The sequence below is a fragment of the Channa argus genome, chromosome 22 (assembly GCF_033026475.1).
Source record: "Channa argus isolate prfri chromosome 22, Channa argus male v1.0, whole genome shotgun sequence".
In the NCBI taxonomy this organism is placed as follows: domain Eukaryota; kingdom Metazoa; phylum Chordata; class Actinopteri; order Anabantiformes; family Channidae; genus Channa; species Channa argus.
Genome location: NC_090218.1, coordinates 12574421 through 12597147, shown reverse-complemented (window position 1 = coordinate 12597147; position 22727 = coordinate 12574421). Strand labels below are relative to the sequence as shown.

The following is a 22727-nucleotide window of genomic DNA, read 5'->3' as shown; positions in this document are numbered from 1 at the left end:
CACAATGCAACAGAGGTCTTCAATCAGCCTTCAGTAAAGGCCCCTTTATTTTCTCTGTGTCTGTATGCATGTTGTAAATGTTGTCATCTCCCTAGTCCCCTAAGGTACGGCTGGTTGATCACTGTGTGCAGGCCAAAAATGTGTGTCCGTGTGGACTGTCAGCTGCCCTAGTGCACCACCTGCACCACCCACATGTGCCAGAAAAGTGAAGCAGTTGCCTGATTCTAATGCAACGGTATGTAAGGATTTTTTCAATGTCCTTGACACTGTTTGTGTGAAGCACATACACATACAGTTTTTTATTTACATTACAGAGTTGAAACAATAATTCCTTAACCTTCCAGTTAAGGGACCTTTGTCTTAAAATGTCTTAACCTTCAATCTGGCCTTGTTTCATCCCTGTCCCTCTCAGCCAGGTCAAATACAGAAAGAAATCTCTAAAACATGCATTATTATGACACTGTGATGTCAGTGCTGCCCTCGAACTTTTGGGGAACTTTGGACCCCTGATTGGTGTGTGAGTGCGTGTGTGATTGTAAGTACAAATGTTTGAATGAGAAGCAGTGCAAAGTGCTTTGGGTACCGTTAAAGTGCTATGTAAGTGCAGAGCATTTCTCACTTAACCACGGTAACTGCTTACACTATATGTCTTGTACTGTATGTATGAATTTGTCTGTTCTCTAATTGCTGATCATACTCCTGGACTTAATTGATGCCTCCACACTAAACGAGTCCTCCTGTCTCTACCAGTGGTACCAGTGAATCACATAGAAGAAAAGAGAATTGTCAGTGAGTGATATTGACTTATTTATATAATCATTTTAAACCTCACCCAGTGAATAATATCAGGATATTTTGTATTATAGATAATAAGATAAGGGATATATTAATATGTGACTTTGCAGTTGCACAAATGAATTAATTGTTGATAAATACATTTTCACTTAGTTCAGTACCATCATCATCATCACGTGTGACGTGTCAGCCTCTATGCTGATACGAACATTAAAACTTGAATAATATTTCTTTACAGAATGTGTGATTCACTTGCAATTAATTGTGATTTTTAAAAAATGTAAAAATTGACAGGCCTAATCTTTATCCATGTGGCCATTTTATTCTTGTCTTGTATAGTTAATTTAAACAATCTCTTTGGTTTTATTCATATTTGTTTTCACTGCATTGCACATGGGACACACTGGAAGGTTACATCAAGCAAATTTACCCTTTTCTCAAATGCTGCAGAGAGAAAATAACATTGAACACAGTGGCCCTCTCATGTTTGCCGTTTCTCTCCCCGAATGTTTAATGGTCTTTAAGTGAAAATGTTTGCTGGTTTATAATCTGATTATCTCATTGCCGTAATTTTTCATTAGACTACATTGTAAAAAAAAGAGTAGTCTTTTGTTCTCTCCTGACAACATCATGTCCCAAAATCTGTGTAGCCTCAAATCTGTAGATGGTGATGATGAGAAGACACACAAGTTTAATGAAAAATAATGTGAAACAGAGCAATTAGGGCAATTTAGGAACCTCAAGCAGGCTGCAAACCCCCCACACACTTGAAAGAGGAGTAATTTAACAGCTCCGATAAATTTAAAGACTCAGTTTATATTTGTTTTGTTTTGTAACTTACATCAGCTGTCAGCTTAAACATGGACTAACAGCTTTTTCTAAATAATGACATTTAAACTGGACCTATTCTGGCTTTTTTTTTTTGCTGGCATCATGGACACGAAAGGCGAGCGTCTACACTGACAGCAGAGATTGTACATGAGCAGTGGTCTGATGTTCTGGTCTCTAATGCCATAGATTAGAGCACTCAGACACCGTGGGAGGATGATAATACACACATAAAATACAATTTGGATGCGCACAAGTATTTTCCTGTCTAAGAGCTTTGCTATAGCTATGAGCAATGGGTTGTGTATTGTTGAGGAGAGACTGAGGCCCAGCTGCACCACGTGCAGCAGCAGTGTATTACGAGCTTTACGGGCTGAAGCTTTGTTTGTGGAAGCTGATCGAGCTGCTACAGTCACAGCAACATAGGAGAAACTGACTGCCACACCAGCTGATACAAACACAAAACATGTCAAGGCTTTGTCATAAAGGTCAGACATAGGATCAAGCAACATGCTTTCTTTGCCACAAAAGTCTGTCATCTGCAGAGTTGGCAGGTCTTCAAATGGGAAACGTAACATTAAAAGAACACAAAAAAGTACATAGAGTGAACTGCAAGCCCAGACTATAATAATAGCCACTCTTGTCTTTGTGACTGTGATGATGCTAGCGTGCCGTAGCGGGTAGCACACAGCTACATATCTCTCCAGAGACATCACCACCAGCATGAGAGGAGAAATCACAGTTGTAAGACTGGCAAGCATAGTCAGAACACCACACACAGGATACATTAGCCTTATTCTGCAAGCAGCCAGCAAGTACAGTAACTGACTCTGTGCCAGCAGCACGGTGTCAGCAAAAAGGAGGTTATACAGTAGAATGTAACGGGAAGTCTCACGAAAAACTGGTTTACTGGTCAAGATGAAAAGCATAGTTCCATTAATGAAGAGAAACACACAGGATGGTGCTGTAGACAGAACAGAAAACAACACTAATTCCGTTAATCCCTGATACTGCAGCACAACAGTGAGGTTAGTTTGAGATTGGGTTGCGTATAACATTGCAGAGAAGAATTTGATAAATCGAAGATTTTAACCTGTTTGAAAAAGGATGTTAAAAGACAAAATTATTCCATAGTTTGTGTTCTCATAACACTGATTATCTATTGTCTGGAGAAGAGATGAAGCAGAAATGACCGTGTACACACAATCAGAAGGCTGTGCTTATTTTAAATTAGGCAGCGCTGGTCTGCAAGGTTCTCCAGCCTGTGAAGAGTATATGAAGTCGGTGCACACACCCACTTGTGACATCATTACTTTTATTAGAGGAAACATATTAGCAAATAGAGATTTGCTGATTTTGATGATCTTTACCATTACAGTACCAGTCAAAAGGTGCATTACATTTATTAAATCCATGAAAAACATGAGTAAGAATGTCTAGGAGGCAAAGTGTGTTCATATTTAATTAGCGATGTCCCAATATCATATTTTGTCCAGACTCAGGACAAGAACAAGTACTTAGATCTTAGTAGTCATGGATACAAAATACTGTTACAAGTACTAAACTGTTTTCTCGTAAGAGTTGCTGGGAAGTAAAGTCCTCATCACTCTGTTGCAGTTAAGCAAATCCCGCAAGAATTAAAGTGCTGAGTGATGAGTTTGATGAGTTTTGATCCATCGCTTTTCTGTGCATTAACCGATATTTCAGGTGCACAAACTTTCACTTTAACTTCTAAATATTGTATTTAATGTGGACGAGCTATTCATCGTCTGTCTGATTCTCTTAAGTACATTTTTTTCCTGTTAACATTTTGTCCCTTGTAACATATGTTGTACTTCCACAAATTTGTGTTTGTTAAATTAGTTACATTTTTTCAAAATATTGCAAATTATTAACTTTTGGATCTGAAAGGTTTATGCTTAAACAATAACAAGTTATAACTAGCATCTAACATCTTTAAGAGTTAATTTGAGTGATGTATTGTGATGTTTTTGGGAAAACAAATTATATTCAAATACTCAGTGCTCATACTCAAAGAGTGCAGCCTTAAATTCTACGTGTACAAAGATGATAGTGTTTATTTTGACTGAATCTGTCACAGATATTAATTTAATTATGTTTATTAGTGAAGTAGTGGTTTCAGGTTGTGTTGCATTGGACTGTATTGCATTAATAATAATAGCAGAAATACAAAAGTCAAAAAACAGCACACTACACCACAGGGTGGTGTAAATGTGTTGGTGTTTAGCCTAATGCTGGTTATATTCACCCTTTACACGGCAAGCTATGACTCACAGTGTGCTGCAGACCCCTCACAGTGCCCAGGCTTTTAGTCGAGTTGTAAATACATAGAGATGTAAAATAAAAAAGAACATTCAGACCAACTGAGATGCATATTACAGAAAGTAACTGTCAATAAAATGAACCCAACCAGGTTTAAAAGCCAGGAAGAGAAAAATGTGTTTTTTAACAGTGAGTTAAAGGTTTCCAGTGTTGCTGTAGCCCCAATGTGGAGGAAAAGGCAGTTACACAACAATGGAGGAGATGTGGTTATTCTGAGAAACTCCTGTCAGGATCAAAGATTTGGACGAGCTGCAGGCGTGAAATTGAGGACTGGTTGATTCCTGCACCAGCATTTACAGTAATCAAGCCGGGATAAAATGAAGGCGTGAACCACTTGACCTTTAACGTTTAACTTTGGCCAGAGCTCACAGCTGAAAGACACTGGATTTTACCACTGAGTTTAAAGTTTATCTAAAGTGCTTTACAATGTAGCTTCTCACTCACACACACATTAACAATAACACTGCAGATGGCAGTGGCTGCCATGCAAGGTGCTCACCTGACCCAGCGGGTGCAACCTGGGGTTCATTGTCTTGCCCAGGGACACTACAGCAAATAGCTGTGCCCAGGGATCGAACCACTGACCCTGTGTGCCGTGGATGACTGCCTACCACCTGAGCTACAGCCGCTACAGTTTTTTTTAATCAAATGTGAACTTCCTGTCAAAATGTAAGGTACAATGAAAATGTACTTTTCTTGTATAATCACCAACATTATGAATGAACTGTAGGTTTTGCATCATAATGATGTTTTTGCCCACAACATTTACAATTAGAAAGACTTTAAATACAGACACAATCATTTAGTACGACCTCATAACTAACATATTACGCAGTTGGTAAAACATTTGCCCATGAACCACAGGGTTCGACTCCCGGTTCCTCCTGACTGCATGTCAAAGTGTCCTTGGGCAAGAAACTGAACTCCAAGTCGCAATTTTATAGAATATATGGATGTGGATACCGACTTATGTCAGATTAAAGTAATGAAGCATCACATCTAATGAATAAGTCACTTATTCAAATAATATACATTACCCCAATAAGTAATGAGTTTATATGATGAAATGATGCACATCCACTTATCACTTCACTGAACTCTTGTGTTCAGCAGGTTGGACAATCTAAGGTTAATTTAGAATTGTCATAGCTTAAGGTCACCTCAGGTTTACTTTACCATTTAAATGTTATTATTTTGAAAGAAAGTAACTGAAAGACTTATATTTTGAAGGTGTGAATCCTGCAGGTGAGTGACGTCAGCCATATTAAAACCCTTTTCTTTAGAATTTACAAAATGCTCATTTTACAGTAGAAATACTATTATTTTGAAAGAAAGTAACAAAATGGCTTTTACTCTCAAATGTTTAATCCTGTAGGCCAGTGATGTGAGCTCATGTTAAAACATATGGTTTTCAGTTTTGAGCCTATCGCAAACTAATTTTTCTATTGAAATTGTATTATTTAAAAAATAATAATAAAAAGCTTTTACTTTAAAGGGGTTGAATCCTGCACGTCAGTGATTTGATCTCATGGCAGAACCTGTGCTTTTACTTTATAACCACTACATGCTGCAGTGTTGCTGTATGTTCCTCTCACCAACTGTAGACCTATAATGAAAATGTCCACCTGAATCTTGGCTGCCATGAAAAATGTCCGTTGTGATGAAGGTGTAACTATAACTGCAAAAATTAACAGTCAATCAGAAACAGCACGTCTGAAACATTCATAGTTTTATTGTGTTGTGATTGTGGGTCTTTGTGGTTTTGATCTGTGTCGTTGTAGTAAATGAAAATGTGTGTTGCATTGCTGTGGACACAGATTTCAATGTGTCTGATTTACGACCCTCTAACTTTAGTTTACCAAGAATAAACCATAATTCTAATATTAACAGCTTCCCAAACACACAAATTCACTATTTAATGAACAAGTTTACTTATACAAGAAATATGTCTACATGTGCTCACTTTAAAGGCATAGAATCTAAAAGATAAGTTATTGTGCTGATCCATGAGGACGAATTGGCCAAATCCAGCATATTTATACAACATCGTGTATTTGTACTGAGTGTTCATTAATATGTAGTTTCCTGAAAAAAAAAAAAACTAATAACATGAAAATGTGTCCGTAGAGCGAAAACTGTGGCCATGAGGACACAGTTAATAGAAACATTGTGCATGATTATCTCTCCCTGTTACACTCTGGCTGTGATGTCACTCACTGCAGGGGGCAAAAGGTCCTAAAGCCATTAACACTTTTGAAACAGCACAAACATTTTATAAAATAAAAACGACAGGAGCAAATATAAAATGGGCTAAAGAAATAAGGAACATACCCTTAAAAAGTTTACGCTTTGTGCCTCGTTTAGTTGTAATGATCTCTCTGTAAAAGTGTGACGGTCTTGGTGGAAATAGGCTGCGTCTGAGCAACTTTGACTTTCCAGTTTTAGTGTTGGTCCAGGTACGAACATTTCTGCCACTAAGAATTTTGCTGTTTAGCCAAAACAATGGAGCCACGTTTTTTTACATTCTATCAATATTTGACTTTTCTTACTGTAATGTATGAAATCTGGATCATTAATGAAATACACCTTTCACAAAAAAGCCACACATGATATTCCCTCCGTATTAAATTAAGTCCTCTTATTTTATTATGTTGGATTTATTCAAGAAGTGACAAGACTTGACTGAAACAAGTGGGAACAAACATTTCCACTGACAGCAGAGATTGGACATGAGGACAGGTCTGATGTTCTGGTCTCTGATGCCATAGATTAGTGCACTCATACATCTTGGCAGGATTATAATACCCACAAACATGATCCTTTGGATATGAACAAGTATTTTCCTGTCTACAACTTTTGCTATAGCTATGAGCAATGGGTTGTGTATTGTTGAGGAGAGACTGAGGCCCAGCTGCACCACGTGCAGCAGCAGTGTATTACGAGCTTTACGGGCTGAAGCTTTGTTTGTGGAAGCTGATCGAGCTGCTACAGTCACAGCAACATAGGAGAAACTGACTGCCACACCAGCTGATACAAACACAAAACATGTCAAGGCTTTGTCATAAAGGTCAGACATAGGATCAAGCAACATGCTTTCTTTGCCACAAAAGTCTGTCATCTGCAGAGTTGGCAGGTCTTCAAATGGGAAACGTAACATTAAAAGAACACAAAAAAGTACATAGAGTGAACTGCAAGCCCAGACTATAATAATAGCCACTCTTGTCTTTGTGACTGTGATGATGCTAGCGTGCCGTAGCGGGTAGCACACAGCTACATATCTCTCCAGAGACATCACCACCAGCATGAGAGGAGAAATCACAGTTGTAAGACTGGCAAGCATAGTCAGAACACCACACACAGGATACATTAGCCTTATTCTGCAAGCAGCCAGCAAGTACAGTAACTGACTCTGTGCCAGCAGCACGGTGTCAGCAAAAAGGAGGTTATACAGTAGAATGTAACGGGAAGTCTCACGAAAAACTGGTTTACTGGTCAAGATGAAAAGCATAGTTCCATTAATGAAGAGAAACACACAGGATGGTGCTGTAGACAGAACAGAAAACAACACTAATTCCGTTAATCCCTGATACTGCAGCACAACAGTGAGGTTAGTTTGAGATTGGGTTGCGTATAACATTGCAGAGAAGAATTTGATAAATCGAAGATTTTAACCTGTTTGAAAAAGGATGTTAAAAGACAAAATTATTCCATAGTTTGTGTTCTCATAACACTGATTATCTATTGTCTGGAGAAGAGATGAAGCAGAAATGACCGTGTACACACAATCAGAAGGCTGTGCTTATTTTAAATTAGGCAGCGCTGGTCTGCAAGGTTCTCCAGCCTGTGAAGAGTATATGAAGTCGGTGCACACACCCACTTGTGACATCATTACTTTTATTAGAGGAAACATATTAGCAAATAGAGATTTGCTGATTTTGATGATCTTTACCATTACAGTACCAGTCAAAAGGTGCATTACATTTATTAAATCCATGAAAAACATGAGTAAGAATGTCTAGGAGGCAAAGTGTGTTCATATTTAATTAGCGATGTCCCAATATCATATTTTGTCCAGACTCAGGACAAGAACAAGTACTTAGATCTTAGTAGTCATGGATACAAAATACTGTTACAAGTACTAAACTGTTTTCTCGTAAGAGTTGCTGGGAAGTAAAGTCCTCATCACTCTGTTGCAGTTAAGCAAATCCCGCAAGAATTAAAGTGCTGAGTGATGAGTTTGATGAGTTTTGATCCATCGCTTTTCTGTGCATTAACCGATATTTCAGGTGCACAAACTTTCACTTTAACTTCTAAATATTGTATTTAATGTGGATGAGCTATTCATCGTCTGTCTGATTCTCTTAAGTACATGTTTTTGTCATGATCCAACACCTTTCTGCCCTGGACTTTTACTTTGTAGCCATTTTCTCAACTTCCTGTCCCCAGTTCGTGTCTCCAGCTTCACCAGTCATCACCGATCACAATTGCTTTCACCTGTTCCCCTGCCTTTTTAAACCCAGCTCTCCCCTTGGTTCATTGTCGGATCATCATCTTTGTTGTCGCTTCCATCAGTACAACTCCGAGTTACCTGACTCTTGATTCTGACCATGTTTTTGTGGAAAATGTATGATACATTTTCTCAGTTAAGGGAAAAATAAGTTGATTTTATATTTTTATGGCATCAACACATCTCAAAAAAGTTGGGACAAGTCCATGTTTACCACTGTGTAGCATCCCCTCTTCTTTTAATGACAGTCTGCAAACATCTGGAGACTGAGGAGACAAGTTGCTCAACTTTAGAAATAGGCCTGTTGGCTTTTAATTGCTCAACTGTCTTAGGTCTCCGTTGTCGTATCTTCCTCTTTATGTTGCGCCAAATGTTTTCTATGGGTGAAAGATCTGGACTGCAGGCTGCACATTTCAATACCTGAATCCTTCTTCTACGCAGCCATGATGTTGTAATTGATGCAGTATGTGGTCTGACATTGTCATGTTGGAAAATGCAACGTCTTCCCTGAAAGAGACGACATCTGGATGGGAGCATATGTTGTTCTAGAACTTGGAAATACTGTACCTTTCAGCATTTATGGTGCCTTTCCAGATGTGGAAGCTGCCCCTGCCACATGCACTCATGCAGCCCCATACCATCAGAGATGCAGGATTCTGAACTGAGCGCTGATAACAACTTGGGTTGTCCTTGTCCTCTTTAGTCCGGATGACACGGCGTCCCAGTTTTCCAAAAAGAACTTCAGATTTTGATTTGTCTGACCACAGAACAGTTTTCCACTTTGCCACAGTCCATTTTAAATGAGCCTTGGCTCAGAGAAAACACCTGTGCTTCTGGATCAGGTTTAGATATGGCTTCTTTTTTGACCTATAGAGTTTTAGCCGGCAACAGCAAATGGCACCGTGGATTGTGTTCACCGACACGGTTTTCTGGAAGTATACCTGAGCCCATGTTGTGATTTCCTTTACACTAACATTCCTGTCTGTGATGCAGTGCCGCATAAGGGCCCGAAGATCACAGGCAGACAATTTGGTTTTCTGGACTTGACCTTTAAGCACAGAGATTGTTCCAGATTCTTGGAATCTTTGGATGATATTATGCACTGTAGATGATGATAACTTCAAACTCTTTGCAATTTTTCTCTGAGAAACTCCTTTCTGATATTGCTGCACTGTTTAACGCTGCAGCATTGGGAGAATTGGTGATCGTTTGACCATTTTGACTTCTGAGAGACACTGCTACTCTGAGAGGCTCTTTATATACCCAGTCATGTTGCCAATTGACCTAATAAGGTGCAAATTGGTCCTCATGCTGTTCCTTATATGCACATTTAACTTTTCCGGCCTCTTATTGCTACCTGTCCCAACTTTTTTGGAATGTGTAGCTCTCATGAAATCCAAAATGAGCCAATATTTGACAAGACATTTAAAAATTTCTCACTTTAAACATTTGATATTTAATCTATATTCTATTGCGAATAAAATATATTGTTTTGAGATTTGTAAATTATTGCATTCCTTTTTTATTCACAATTTATACAGTGTGCCAACTTTTTTGGAATTGGGTTTGTACATTACCCCAATAAGTAATGAATGAATATATGATGAAATGATGCACATCCACTTATCACTTCACTGAACTCTTGTGTTCAGCAGGTTGGACAATCTAAGGTTAAGTTAGAATTGTCATAGCTTAAGGTCACCTCAGGTTTACTTTACCATTTAAATGTTATTATTTTGAAAGAAAGTAACTGAAAGACTTATATTTTGAAGGTGTGAATCCTGCAGGTGAGTGACGTCAGCCATATTAAAACCCTTTTCTTTAGAATTTACAAAATGCTCATTTTACAGTAGAAATACTATTATTTTGAAAGAAAGTAACAAAATGGCTTTTACTCTCAAATGTTTAATCCTGTAGGCCAGTGATGTGAGCTCATGTTAAAACATATGGTTTTCAGTTTTGAGCCTATCGCAAACTAATTTTTCTATTGAAATTGTATTATTTAAAAAATAATAATAAAAAGCTTTTACTTTAAAGGGGTTGAATCCTGCACGTCAGTGATTTGATCTCATGGCAGAACCTGTGCTTTTACTTTATAACCACTACATGCTGCAGTGTTGCTGTATGTTCCTCTCACCAACTGTAGACCTATAATGAAAATGTCCACCTGAATCTTGGCTGCCATGAAAAATGTCCGTTGTGATGAAGGTGTAACTATAACTGCAAAAATTAACAGTCAATCAGAAACAGCACGTCTGAAACATTCATAGTTTTATTGTGTTGTGATTGTGGGTCTTTGTGGTTTTGATCTGTGTCGTTGTAGTAAATGAGAATGTGTGTTGCATTGCTGTGGACACAGATTTCAATGTGTCTGATTTACGACCCTCTAACTTTAGTTTACCAAGAATAAACCATAATTCTAATATTAACAGCTTCCCAAACACACAAATTCACTATTTAATGAACAAGTTTACTTATACAAGAAATATGTCTACATGTGCTCACTTTAAAGGCATAGAATCTAAAAGATAAGTTATTGTGCTGATCCATGAGGACGAATTGGCCAAATCCAGCATATTTATACAACATCGTGTATTTGTACTGAGTGTTCATTAATATGTAGTTTCCTGAAAAAAAAAAAAACTAATAACATGAAAATGTGTCTGTAGAGCGAAAACTGTGGCCATGAGGACACAGTTAATAGAAACATTGTGCATGATTATCTCTCCCTGTTACACTCTGGCTGTGATGTCACTCACTGCAGGGGGCAAAAGGTCCTAAAGCCATTAACACTTTTGAAACAGCACAAACATTTTATAAAATAAAAACGACAGGAGCAAATATAAAATGGGCTAAAGAAATAAGGAACATACCCTTAAAAAGTTTACGCTTTGTGCCTCGTTTAGTTGTAATGATCTCTCTGTAAAAGTGTGACGGTCTTGGTGGAAATAGGCTGCGTCTGAGCAACTTTGACTTTCCAGTTTTAGTGTTGGTCCAGGTACGAACATTTCTGCCACTAAGAATTTTGCTGTTTAGCCAAAACAATGGAGCCACGTTTTTTTACATTCTATCAATATTTGACTTTTCTTACTGTAATGTATGAAATCTGGATCATTAATGAAATACACCTTTCACAAAAAAGCCACACATGATATTCCCTCCGTATTAAATTAAGTCCTCTTATTTTATTATGTTGGATTTATTCAAGAAGTGACAAGACTTGACTGAAACAAGTGGGAACACAGGTGAACATTTCCACTGACAGCAGAGATTGGACATGAGGACAGGTCTGATGTTCTGGTCTCTGATGCCATAGATTAGTGCACTCATACATCTTGGCAGGATTATAATACCCACAAACATGATCCTTTGAATATGAACAAGTGTTATTCTGTCTACGATCTTTATTATAGCTATGAGCAATAGGTTGTGTATTGTTGAGGAGAGACTGAGGCCCAGCTGCACCATGTGCAGCAGCAGTGTATTACGAGCTTTACGGGCTGAAGCTTTGTTTGTGGAAGCTGATCGAGCTGCTACAGTCACAGCAACATAGGAGAAACTGACTGCCACACCAGCTGATACAAACACAAAACATGTAAATACTTTGTCATATAGATTAGAAATAGGATCAAGCAACATGCTTTCTTTAGCACAAAATTCATTCATCTGCATACTCTGCAGGTCTTTAAATGGAAAATGTAAAAGCAGAAGAACCCGAGTAAAGATATTTGTTGAACTAAAAGTCCATACTATAATTATAGCCACTTCTGTGGCTCTGATGGTTATAATCGTAGCATGTCTCAGTGGGTAGCACACAGCTACATATCTCTCCAGAGACATCACCACCAATGTGAGGGGAGAGATCACAGTTGTGAGATTTGCAAACATAGTAAATACACCACATACAACATATGTCAGCTTTATTCTACAAGCAGCCAGGAGGTACAATACCTGACTCTGTGCCAGTTGAACTGTATCTGCAAAAAGTAGATTATACAGAAGAATGTAACATGGGGTCTCACTGGTTTGCTCCTCAGGGTGATGAGCATAGTCCCATTAATGAAGAGAAACAGGCAGCATGTCACAGTGGACAGAACAGAAAATAACACAAATCCCAATAACTCCTGATACTGCTGTCCAACACTGACATTTGTCTGAGTCCAATTTGCAGACATGATGGACAAACAATTCATTAAACAGTATTATCCTTCACAATTAACCTGGCTCAGTTTATGTTGCTATGAAATTTCATACATTCATCAGAAGAGTTCGAATGCCTACCAGTTCACAAGAACACCCCACATTTCTCCACATACATGTAACACGTGCAGGCTAGAGGCTGTATGTTCCTACACAGGCGGTGCTGGTCTGAAAGGTTGCTGGCCTTCACAGAGTATATGAGCTAAGTCCTCCCACCCACTTCATGTGACTCCATGACATGTTGGAAGGAGTAACACGTTGTTTATTGGTGATGTAATATTTTGTCCTGCTTACTGGCAGGAGATTTGTCTAAACCTAGAGTTTCATTGCCCCAACACCTGGCTAAGTTAATCAGTAACAAGCCCCCCTCACTACTTTTATAAATGCTGCACCTTAGTAAGCTTTTATACCCAATGGGTCCTTTATATGTCATATAAACCCAGACATTATACTGTATATAGTGGATTATAGACACTGTCGTGAATGCTGCTCCATACTAGAATCATAATCTCATGCCATATTTCTTAAGACACATCACAGTGACCTCCAGTAGCCATTGTCATCAGTGTGTGTGTGAATGGGTGAATGGGAAGCAACATCGCAAAGCGCTTTGGGTAAAAAAAGCGCTATATAAGTGGCCGTTTACCGTTTATGGAATGTTTCCTAATATTGTTGCCTAGAGGTGACAGATACATAGTGAAAAGTATTGGTTCTGACACAGAGCCCATTAACATGAACAAATTGGAATCTGTCTGACAGATTTAAACCAATGCAGTTGCTCCTTTTTTCCCAAATCTATATTCCAGTCTTTGTAAAAAAATATTCAACAGAACTATGGCTCTTACTCAGCCTTAGTTAGAGAGCTGAAAACAAACTGTGGGTTGTTCCTATTGTCTTCTTAGTGATGAATAATATGCTGTTCTGACATCATGAAGGACTTTTTTAAAATACATAATTAGTTAGTTTTTCCAGGCTAAACAGGGATTTTTCTAAATTAGCGAAACGCCGCTTTCTATCTAACTTTTGTGACACCTGCTTTAATCTGCCCATGTGTGAATTGTACCAGGCTGCAGAATCATCAACAGGATAATTAACTTGTACAGGAGTCAAACAAAGGTTGCTACTCTCCATTGTATTGACACATGGTGGAAAAGAAATCATTTCCTTAAATTTGTTCACAGCATTTTCACTTAAGCCCCTGTAGTGGAAATCTTTCTGCTGTATAGTCCATTACTGTAAACTCAGCTTTTATTACAAAATGGTCAGACAAAAGAGAATTATGAGCAAATACTGTTAAATTATCTGTTACAATGCTGCATAGAAGGACTAAGTTTAGAGTTTTAATCACACTATTTTAATCTAATAAAGACTGAAATGCAGTGTTCAGTTACTGTCACATGGGAAAAGCAGAGGACCTAGAACTGAGCCCTGTGGCTTATTGGTGAAGAGGCAGTAGGAGTTAGAAACTTGGTCCTGGCAAGAAACCTTTAAGCTTCATCCACATATGGATATAAGACCTAAGCCAGCTCAGAGCTATACGAGAGATGGCTAAGTCAGACAGTGCGGACAGGAGGATTCTACAACTGTCAGCAATGCTATTTCTGTAGAATGAATACTTTTTGACATCTAGGAGGTTGTTCAAAGAAAATAAATGTGAAATTTGATCGAAGACACATCTAATTTTTCAAAGGTCATGAGTAGGTGACTTAAACAGTGGGGTACTGGCCTGTTGAAATGTGATGGTGCCTGTTGTGAGAGATGTATTAATGGTTTGTGTAACGTCTGGAATTAGTGTGGGTGCTGATGTTCGGTCACTGGTCAACATCAGTTTGTCCTTTGGCCTTTGTCTGTGTGATGTGTCCTGGGAAATGAGCAGAAGTCAAACCCCTGTCGACTGCTTTTTGGCCTATTCATGTGTTGAAGCTTTCCAAGCTTTTTAAATGTAATTTTATTAACATTTTTAGGCCTATGTCTTAGGGTTGAATGCCCAAAACATTAAAGAAAAAAAATGACCTCAGATGCAAGTTAGTAGAAAGTGGACCCACCTAATGAGGTGTTACTGTTGTTATGGAAATATTGTTTTTAGTTTGTTGTAAAACCCAGAGGTGTCTCCGTGAGAAGTCCCTGCATCCGACCAGACCCCTTGATAACTAATTTAGGGATATTAAATATTCATAGCCCTGCTCATTAATGTTTTCAGTAAAACAAGGACATAATTAATGCCTCCAGTGGCTGTCAGAATTTTTATGAGTAATGGGATGATGAGAACCTGTGTGGCAAAGTTTAACAAGCACAGCACACAGAAAAAGTAATGGAGAAAACTTAAGTTTTCAGTTCTATCATTAAAACAAAAGCTTTTTTCAGTCGTAAATATTTAAATTTATGTGTTTCAGTAAGTTGGGTTATTGTCATTGGAGTTGTCCTTTTTTAGCACTGATCCAGAATCCATCAGTATTAAATATGGATGTTTTGCCTGATGTGATACTTGTATTCACCTGCATGTTGAGTAAACCACTCAACACAGTGAAATAAAAATCCTGCTAAATTCAGCACATGCATTTTTCATGAGCTACTTCATCTCCCAATACATCAGAATCTCATTCAAATCTCAAGTTGCTTAAACTATTGATAAGATGTGAATAAAAGTAAATTGGGAAAATGTTACTCTATTCTGTTACAGTAGAGTTGTGGGGACTACAAAAATACATGGTAGTGTTCCAGAGTGATCTCAGAAACAATGTGGAACCGGCTCATATACTACTTTTGCTCTAATTAAACAATTCATAAAAATATGTCATACGTGACTGCTAGGACCTCCAACCCATGAAGTTTAAGGTCAAAGACCGTCCTTGTGTAATTCTGCTTCTATGAAGCCCCTTATAATTACACTGGACAAGTGAGGGTTCCTTTCTCTGTTAATTAGAATCATAGTCCATTCCATCATTTCTTATTGTTTTGTGTTTATTTTGAATCATCCTCATCATCAGTACGTCTGCACTGACCTGTTCATATGAATATATTGGCATATACACCAAATAGTTCCATTACGCAGTGGGCTTCATAATTTTGTGCAGGACCAGGATCAGCATGGCCTCTCAGAGCAGTGTGCAGCTACACAGCCTCATACAAAGCATCATGTGATACACTGTGTGCAGAGTGGGAAGAACTACACAAAACTCTTTACTCAAGTACAAGTACACGTGTTAGTCTAAATAGAATCTCCACTACATGCACCACTTAAAATCTTAAAGTACTAAGAAAACTAGTACAAAAGTAAAAGTACTCCACTAAGAAAACTATGTTTAAAATGGTACTGATTATGGAAATCATGGCAAAACACTTACAGCGATTAATAAAAAGTAAAGAGGTCAAAGGTCAGTGTTGGTAAAAGTTAAGCTGAACTTAACCACTTTGTGTGATGACAGGTGTTTAACCCCAACATATAAAAGGCGTTTTAGTAAAGATTTGATGTTACTGATCAAATATCACACGTCTGAAATGGCCCTGATAATTACACTTGTGATGAACCTAAAAATGCTGAATGTTGTATCTGGGCTTTAATAAGCAAGTTAGTGTCCACTAACTTCAAATGAGACTGTTTTGTATGTTTAACTTCATTTATTTCACTTTCAAGAAAGTTCTTTTTTACTGAATTGAAGAATTCTAAAAAAAAAGATCTCTCCCGTCTCCAGAACCCTACAGCATGTTTGGCCAAACATGCTTTTCCCACCTACTTTAGTTTTGACATAACTGATTAAGGCCAGATTGGTGAAAGTTATTCAGTACCTATTCATGTCATAAAATTATCTTATACAGTATGTATTGTTTTTAAATAAGTGATTTTCAATTAAAAAACACCCCTATAAAAAAATGTAATTACAAGCGATTGATACTATTCTTTGACCCCCGTATTACCAAATAACCTTATAGAATATCTACAGTTTACAGGTTTCTTACAAGAGCTTAGTTTTGAAACTCCAAGGTCCTAATGGCCACAGACCCAAACACAACTTTCTTGAGTTAATTTCACTTGTGCGAACAACATTTTAGTTCGTGTCTGTGCCGTAGTTTTTTTTCTTCAGTGAAAACATTGTTTTGCCACTGTTCTGCTTCAGCTGTGGAACAGACTGTGGGTTGTCGGAGACCGTCCTTCCCATCAGACCTAGTCTCTTGATATTTTATTTAGACACGTTTAATATTCAAACCACTGCTAATTAATGGCTTCTGTAAATATTGACGTGATGAGTTTGTCCTGTGGGGATTTATTACTGGGATTCTCTACTTGTGTGGTGGAGAAACTATGACAAAGTTTAACAAAACAAACAAGTCCAAAGTAGATTAGTAAAGTTAAGTTCACTCTTTAATGCGCTTCATCCCCCAACGTGTACGTTGAAGATTTACTCGACAATTTTAAGCTGCAACAGACAATGATTTTATATTTAATGTTTTTGTCCTTTCAGCTCATCCTGTGAGTTCAGGGTCACCACAGCAGATCATTATGAGTTTTATTGAAACTTTTTAATGTAATAAAAAATTTATTCAAACTGCACCTTTCAAACCTGCTCGAATACGAAATGGACTCATGTACATCTAAATGTTTAAAAGGGCATTTGGTTTATTTTGAACTCAATCCGTTTTGTCTTTGTCTACCTATTGATCCACTGAGGGGACAGAGTTTACAGAGGCCTGTGTGTGAAAACACCCTCAGTGACTATTAAGTTCATTTAGTGTTTGCTATGGAAATGATTTAGTGTTGTTAAATATTGAGAAACATAAAATGAGTTGTTATTTGTGTAATAATTAGAAGAATATCAGTAGACAAAGATAAATTTACCCCACTTCTGACCTAGGGAGGAGCAGAAGTGGCTTATTGGATATTCTTCATCAACATCTGAGTAAAATATTTGAGATTGTGTTTGAGGTTTTCACACAAAGAAATTGGTAAAAAAGATTTTAGTCTTCACTGAAATCTAGCCTCCTGTTGCTGTTGTAGTTTTGTGTCAGTTATAGAACTTGACAAAGGTGTTTGGGGTAAATTAGTGTTGGAGTAGAGGTGATGTAATCAGAGTGTGTTAACCATGCAGACATGTGATGTGATGATGTGACGACATGTGACAGAGCTGATATACTGTCTGTGAGTTAACGCAAAGCCTGCAGACCAGCTCTGCTCACATGGAAACTGGCCAACTGTCTACAGAGGAAATGTGTGTTTACTGCCAAGGTTGCGTCTTGATTGTTGTTGGAATTTAAACTGAAAGCAATTTGTTGTGTTTTCCAATGACATTAACGATCGGATTGCTTCTCTAAAATGTCAAATGCAAGTCAGTCTCAGACTAATGTCACTAGTGAACAGGAGTTTCAGGGGTTAACGGAAAGAGTCCTGCTTTGTACTCTGGCTACGCTGCTTTGCTGTGTGCTTCTCTTCATTAACGGAGTCATGCTGTTCACCTTAAGGAGTAAAGCTGCATTTTGTGACACCTCCCGTTACATCCTCCTTTTTAACCTCCTTTTTGCAGATACCGTGCAGATGGCACTATGCCATTTACTGTATTTAATTGCTGCATGTAGGACAACACTGACATACCCTGTGTGTGGTGTTCTCAATATGCTTGCTGTCCTCACCAACGATGTCTCTCCTCTCACACTCGTGGTGATGTCTCTAGAGAGATACGTGGCTGTGTGCTACCCACTGAGACATGCTGCCATCATCACCGTCAGGAACGCAGGTGTTGCAGTCCTTGTAGTTTGGGCCTTCAGTTCACTAAACGTCTTCACTCGAGTTCTTCTACTTTTACGATTTCCATTTAAACACTTGGAGAACCTGCAGATGAAAGAGTTTTGCTCTGATTTGGCTATGTTTCTCGATTCTGTGTCTAATCACTATAACAAAGCCTACACCTGTTTCTTGTTCATATCAGCTGGTGTGGTGATCACGTCCTCCTTTATCGGTGTGATGATAGCAGCAAGGTCAGCATTTACAGACGAAGCTTCAGCACAAAAGGCTCGTAACACACTGCTGCTGCATCTAGTACAACTGGGCCTCACTCTCTTCTCAACAATTCTGAACCCTGTGCTTACAGCTCTTTCAACAGTTGTAACAAGGATAGTACTAGTGCGTGTACACATATTTTTTTATATGTGTTTTTGCATCTTCCCTAGATGTTTGAGTTCCCTTATTTATGGTGTTAGGGATCAGACCATCAGACCGATCCTCATGTACTATCTCTGTCGTCAGCTGAAGCTCCCTATTGTCTCCACCTACACCTAATCGGGGTGTAGTGATTGAGATAGTAACACATAGGGAAAATCCTGCAACAATGACAGATTCAACCAAGGCAGCTGTGGTGCCTTAAAGGATGGGTTCACATTTTTTAAGCGTTTTCTAACACAAAAATCAATTTGGACACAGAAATAGCTAAATGTTCTGCACTTATACAGCACTTTTCTACCTATTGGCTCTCAAAGCGCTTTACACTGCTTTGCATTATACATTCGCACACACACACTGATGGGGGAGCTGCTATACAGTTGGCCCACACTCACCGGGAGCAGCAAGGTCAGCATTTTCAGTGTCTTGCTCAAGGACACTGTGACATGTGACCAGAGGAGCCGGGGATTGAACCAACAACTGCGAGACTGGTGAACAACCGCTCTACCTTCCTGCACCACAGTCATAGGTCTTAGTTGCTTTAATCGTTAGTCCTGTTTAAGGCCTTTCAGTGGAAGTGAAAAATTCAAAGTCCTTGTTTTGGGCAAAACAATATTGAAATGTGGATCTTAAGCTAAGACAAACTTTGTGTAATAATCAATCTATTTTCCAAAATTAAAGTGTTTTTAGTCCAAATTTCAATCACTGTGTTTCCTTTAACGGTGTTTTCCTGTTGGTTTGCAGTAAAAGAAAAGTGGCAAAAACAAGAAACTAAAGCTGCAACTTTGGAAGATATACATTTATACTTATTGCGACACATTTGAACAGCTGAAGCTTTTTAATATCTTCAGATAAACTAATTCATATATTTTTGCACAAATGACTGTGAACTTTGTCCCACAACACTTGAAGCATTTTTTTGAGAAATCTCTTAAAGGCCTGTAATAATATGAGTGGTTACACCAAGTAAAACCTTTTTCCGGGTTAATATGGGCAAAATGGATTGTTGAATGTACAGGGTGTGTTGTACAATAATCAAACCAATTAAAATCATATAGTTAACTAGTTGGTTATTAAAATCCAACATATCACTCTGCTGTGATTATCTTCTCTGGTGATGTAATTAATCACATTTTGTTGTTTTTGTTTTTTTCAATTAGGATTTTTGGCTTTTGCAAATTATAATCAACACAAAACAAGTATCGTGCTGCCTTCCATTGTGCAATTATGCTCTGGTTTTGTCTTGTCTTACTATAAATGCAGTGCATCACTTTCCTTTTCAGCAGCTCTTTAACTGGATCAGAATAAATTGGCCATGTGAATCACTAAGCCTTGGCTGCTCATGACCGTGTCATCAGTTCACCGGTTTTTCTTTCTTGGACTTTTCAGTATGTGCTGACCACAACACACTAACCGAAATATAACTATAGCTACTAACTTCAGTGTGTCTCACTGAATTGTTTTTTTTTTTATTAGATGTCATTTATAATATCACTTAACCTAGTTGTGGTTGATCAAACATGGCTACGAAGGTTGTTAAAAGAAAAAAACTACCTAAACTAAGTGATTTTACTAGAGAAAGAAGCACCAACATATTCCATGTGGATATTATGTTATGTTTTATGTTGTTTATGAACATCACATTTTTATTCTCTTTAAAATTTATATTATTTCAATTTATATTACTTTAATTTATGATCAATTTAAGAATAGACCAATCATCGGATGATCAAATTTATCTTTTAAGTTGAAAATAAACTGAAATAAGGACAGAAATCCTTTAAATTAAGTAAGGATTACTCTCCTGAAATACGTATTATTAGATGATTAATGTGTTTTGTTTGTGCTTCCTTAAGGTTCCACTCTTTTCTGCCTCAAGCTGTTTTTCTCACTTGAGAATTTCCTCCTTAACCTTCATCACTTTTGAACGTGGCCTCAAAATTTTCTCTGCAGTGACCTTGTTCAACCTTAATCAATTTTGGATCATGTTCTAGTCAATTGAAGTTTGGCATAAAGTGGTGAACCATGACCCATCTTTACAAAGACTGAACCTTGTAGATGCTCCTTTTGTACCCATTCATGATACCTGTTACCAATTCACCTGCTCATTTTAGAATCATCAAGACAAGCAGCACAAGTCTGACACAGGTTTTACCACAGGCTTCCAGAAATGTGACGTATTTTGATGTTGTCACGTCAACGCAGTAGAGGATAAAGCTTACAAAGAGGCTGTGAGTAGAGACAAGCTGCCCTGGGAAATTGGTAGGAAAACAGGCCTACAAGCTTGTTAAGGTCCGTAGAAAACAAATAGGCAGGGAATTATTGGGCTTTTGTGCTACAGCTTTAAGAGGTTACTATTTGACATGTCCAATGTTTCTGACATCCCCCGTCCTGCTCAGTCTAAGGCCAACATAACTGCACTGGGGTTAATGGAAAGAATACGTCTTTCTGCTTTGATTACAGTGCTGGGCTGTATATTCATCTTCATTAATGGGACCATGCTGTTCACCTTGAGGAGCAAACTGCTGTGGTGTGAATCCTGTTACATTCCTCCGTTTCACCTCCTTTTTGCAGACACTGTGCAGATGGCAGTGAGACAGTCACTGTACTTACTGGCTTCATGTTGGAAAATTCTAACGTACCCTGCGTGTTTGTCCTGGTCACGCTCGCTGATCCCACTAACGAAATGTCCCCTCTATCTATCTCTGGTGGTAATGTCTGTGGAGAGATATGCGATACTCGTGCACACCCAGTGTGTTTTATATGTGTTTCTTACTATGCTCCCCACGTGTCCCAGTGCTCTCGTCTACGGGCTCAAAGATCAGGCCATCAGGTCCATACTTGCGTATCATCTGTGCTGTTGATTGAAACTCTGGCATCACAGCAAAGGCTGAGATCTCATCCTAACATATGTGGAGAGTATTAACAAATTCTTACTGTCCTCAGACTGACCTTCATGAAAGAAGCCACTATGGCTCAGGAGGTAGAATATTCCAGTTACAGGATTGGTGGTTTCATTCCTGATTCCTCCTGTTACATGTGAAAGCAAGACTCCCTCATCTGTGTTTGAGTATAAAGGGGCTTTGGACAGTGATAACGTATAAAATAGGTATATACATACAGACCATTTATTATAAGTTAATGTATCCAGCAACAGAACAAGAAACAAATTAACACATTTCAAAATTTAGCTAACGATGACTCGTCATTTCAGAAGGGAAGTGTTCAACTGTAGATTTGTAAACATTTCTTGGCTTACAAGTACTTATAAGTGCATTATTTTTGAAAGGGTTAAAGCTAGATTGTGAGCATATTGATGTTATATGATATCCATACATTGCATTGGTTTTGGTTTTCACATCGTTGCATGTGTTCATGGTATTAAAATAGATGAATAGCTGGATTCGCTGCTCGTTCAGGCAGCTTTTTCAGTACACAGATTACGTTTCACCACTATGCAACTCAGTGTTTCTTGGTATAAAGTATCATTATGAAGCTTTTGTCTACACTTAAAAAATTTACTTGGGTACAAAACAGTGGAGTAGCACAAAAAATGCAACATATGCAGCATGTAGACTGTTTTTAAAAAGTCAAACTAAGTAACTCAAGAAATACACATTTTCAATTTTGTATTTGCACATAATGCAAATTAAAAACATGCATCTGTCTTTATAGCAGATTTACCTCACTGAAGTCTGTACAACCTGCAGTGTCCGAAAAGTTTTTTTCTCAGCATAATGCATTCATTCTGTTTCTACATTGGTTGGCAAAAAGAAAGGTTAAATCTTCTTCACAATAAAAAGTGCATGGAATTAATAGCCCTAAGTACTTTCTGAAGCCACTTTTTGATAAGTGATATTTTTTTGATAAGCGATATTTTTTGTAATGGTAAATTGTTAATAATGC

At 38.0% G+C, this 22727-nt stretch overlaps 3 protein-coding genes and 1 pseudogene across 3 annotated transcripts; 1 reads left to right on the top strand and 3 right to left on the bottom strand.

Annotated features, from left to right (window-relative positions):
• Nucleotides 1-1673: 1673 nt before the first annotated feature.
• LOC137108225 (odorant receptor 131-2-like) lies at nucleotides 1674-2681 on the bottom strand. The gene has a single exon (XM_067492587.1). The coding sequence runs from the start codon at nucleotides 2679-2681 to the stop codon at nucleotides 1674-1676; it is 1008 nt and encodes a 335-aa protein (XP_067348688.1).
• Nucleotides 2682-6604: 3923 nt separating this feature from the next.
• Nucleotides 6605-7603, bottom strand: LOC137108224 (odorant receptor 131-2-like). Its single transcript, XM_067492586.1, has one exon. It carries the CDS (start codon nucleotides 7601-7603, stop codon nucleotides 6605-6607), a length of 999 nt encoding a protein of 332 aa, XP_067348687.1.
• A 4050-nt stretch (nucleotides 7604-11653) lies between these two features.
• LOC137108223 (odorant receptor 131-2-like) lies at nucleotides 11654-12648 on the bottom strand (annotated as a pseudogene).
• A 5333-nt stretch (nucleotides 12649-17981) lies between these two features.
• On the top strand, nucleotides 17982-18941 carry LOC137108222 (odorant receptor 131-2-like). The gene has a single exon (XM_067492585.1). It carries the CDS (start codon nucleotides 17982-17984, stop codon nucleotides 18939-18941), a length of 960 nt encoding a protein of 319 aa, XP_067348686.1.
• The last annotated feature ends 3786 nt before the right edge of the window (nucleotides 18942-22727 follow it).

Coding starts and splice junctions, on each gene's coding strand:
- LOC137108225 (XM_067492587.1), bottom strand. CDS start 2,681: ATGTTATACGCAACCCAATCTCAAACTAACCTCACTGTTGTGCTGCAG.
- LOC137108222 (XM_067492585.1), top strand. CDS start 17,982: ATGTCAAATGCAAGTCAGTCTCAGACTAATGTCACTAGTGAACAGGAG.
- LOC137108224 (XM_067492586.1), bottom strand. CDS start 7,603: ATGTTATACGCAACCCAATCTCAAACTAACCTCACTGTTGTGCTGCAG.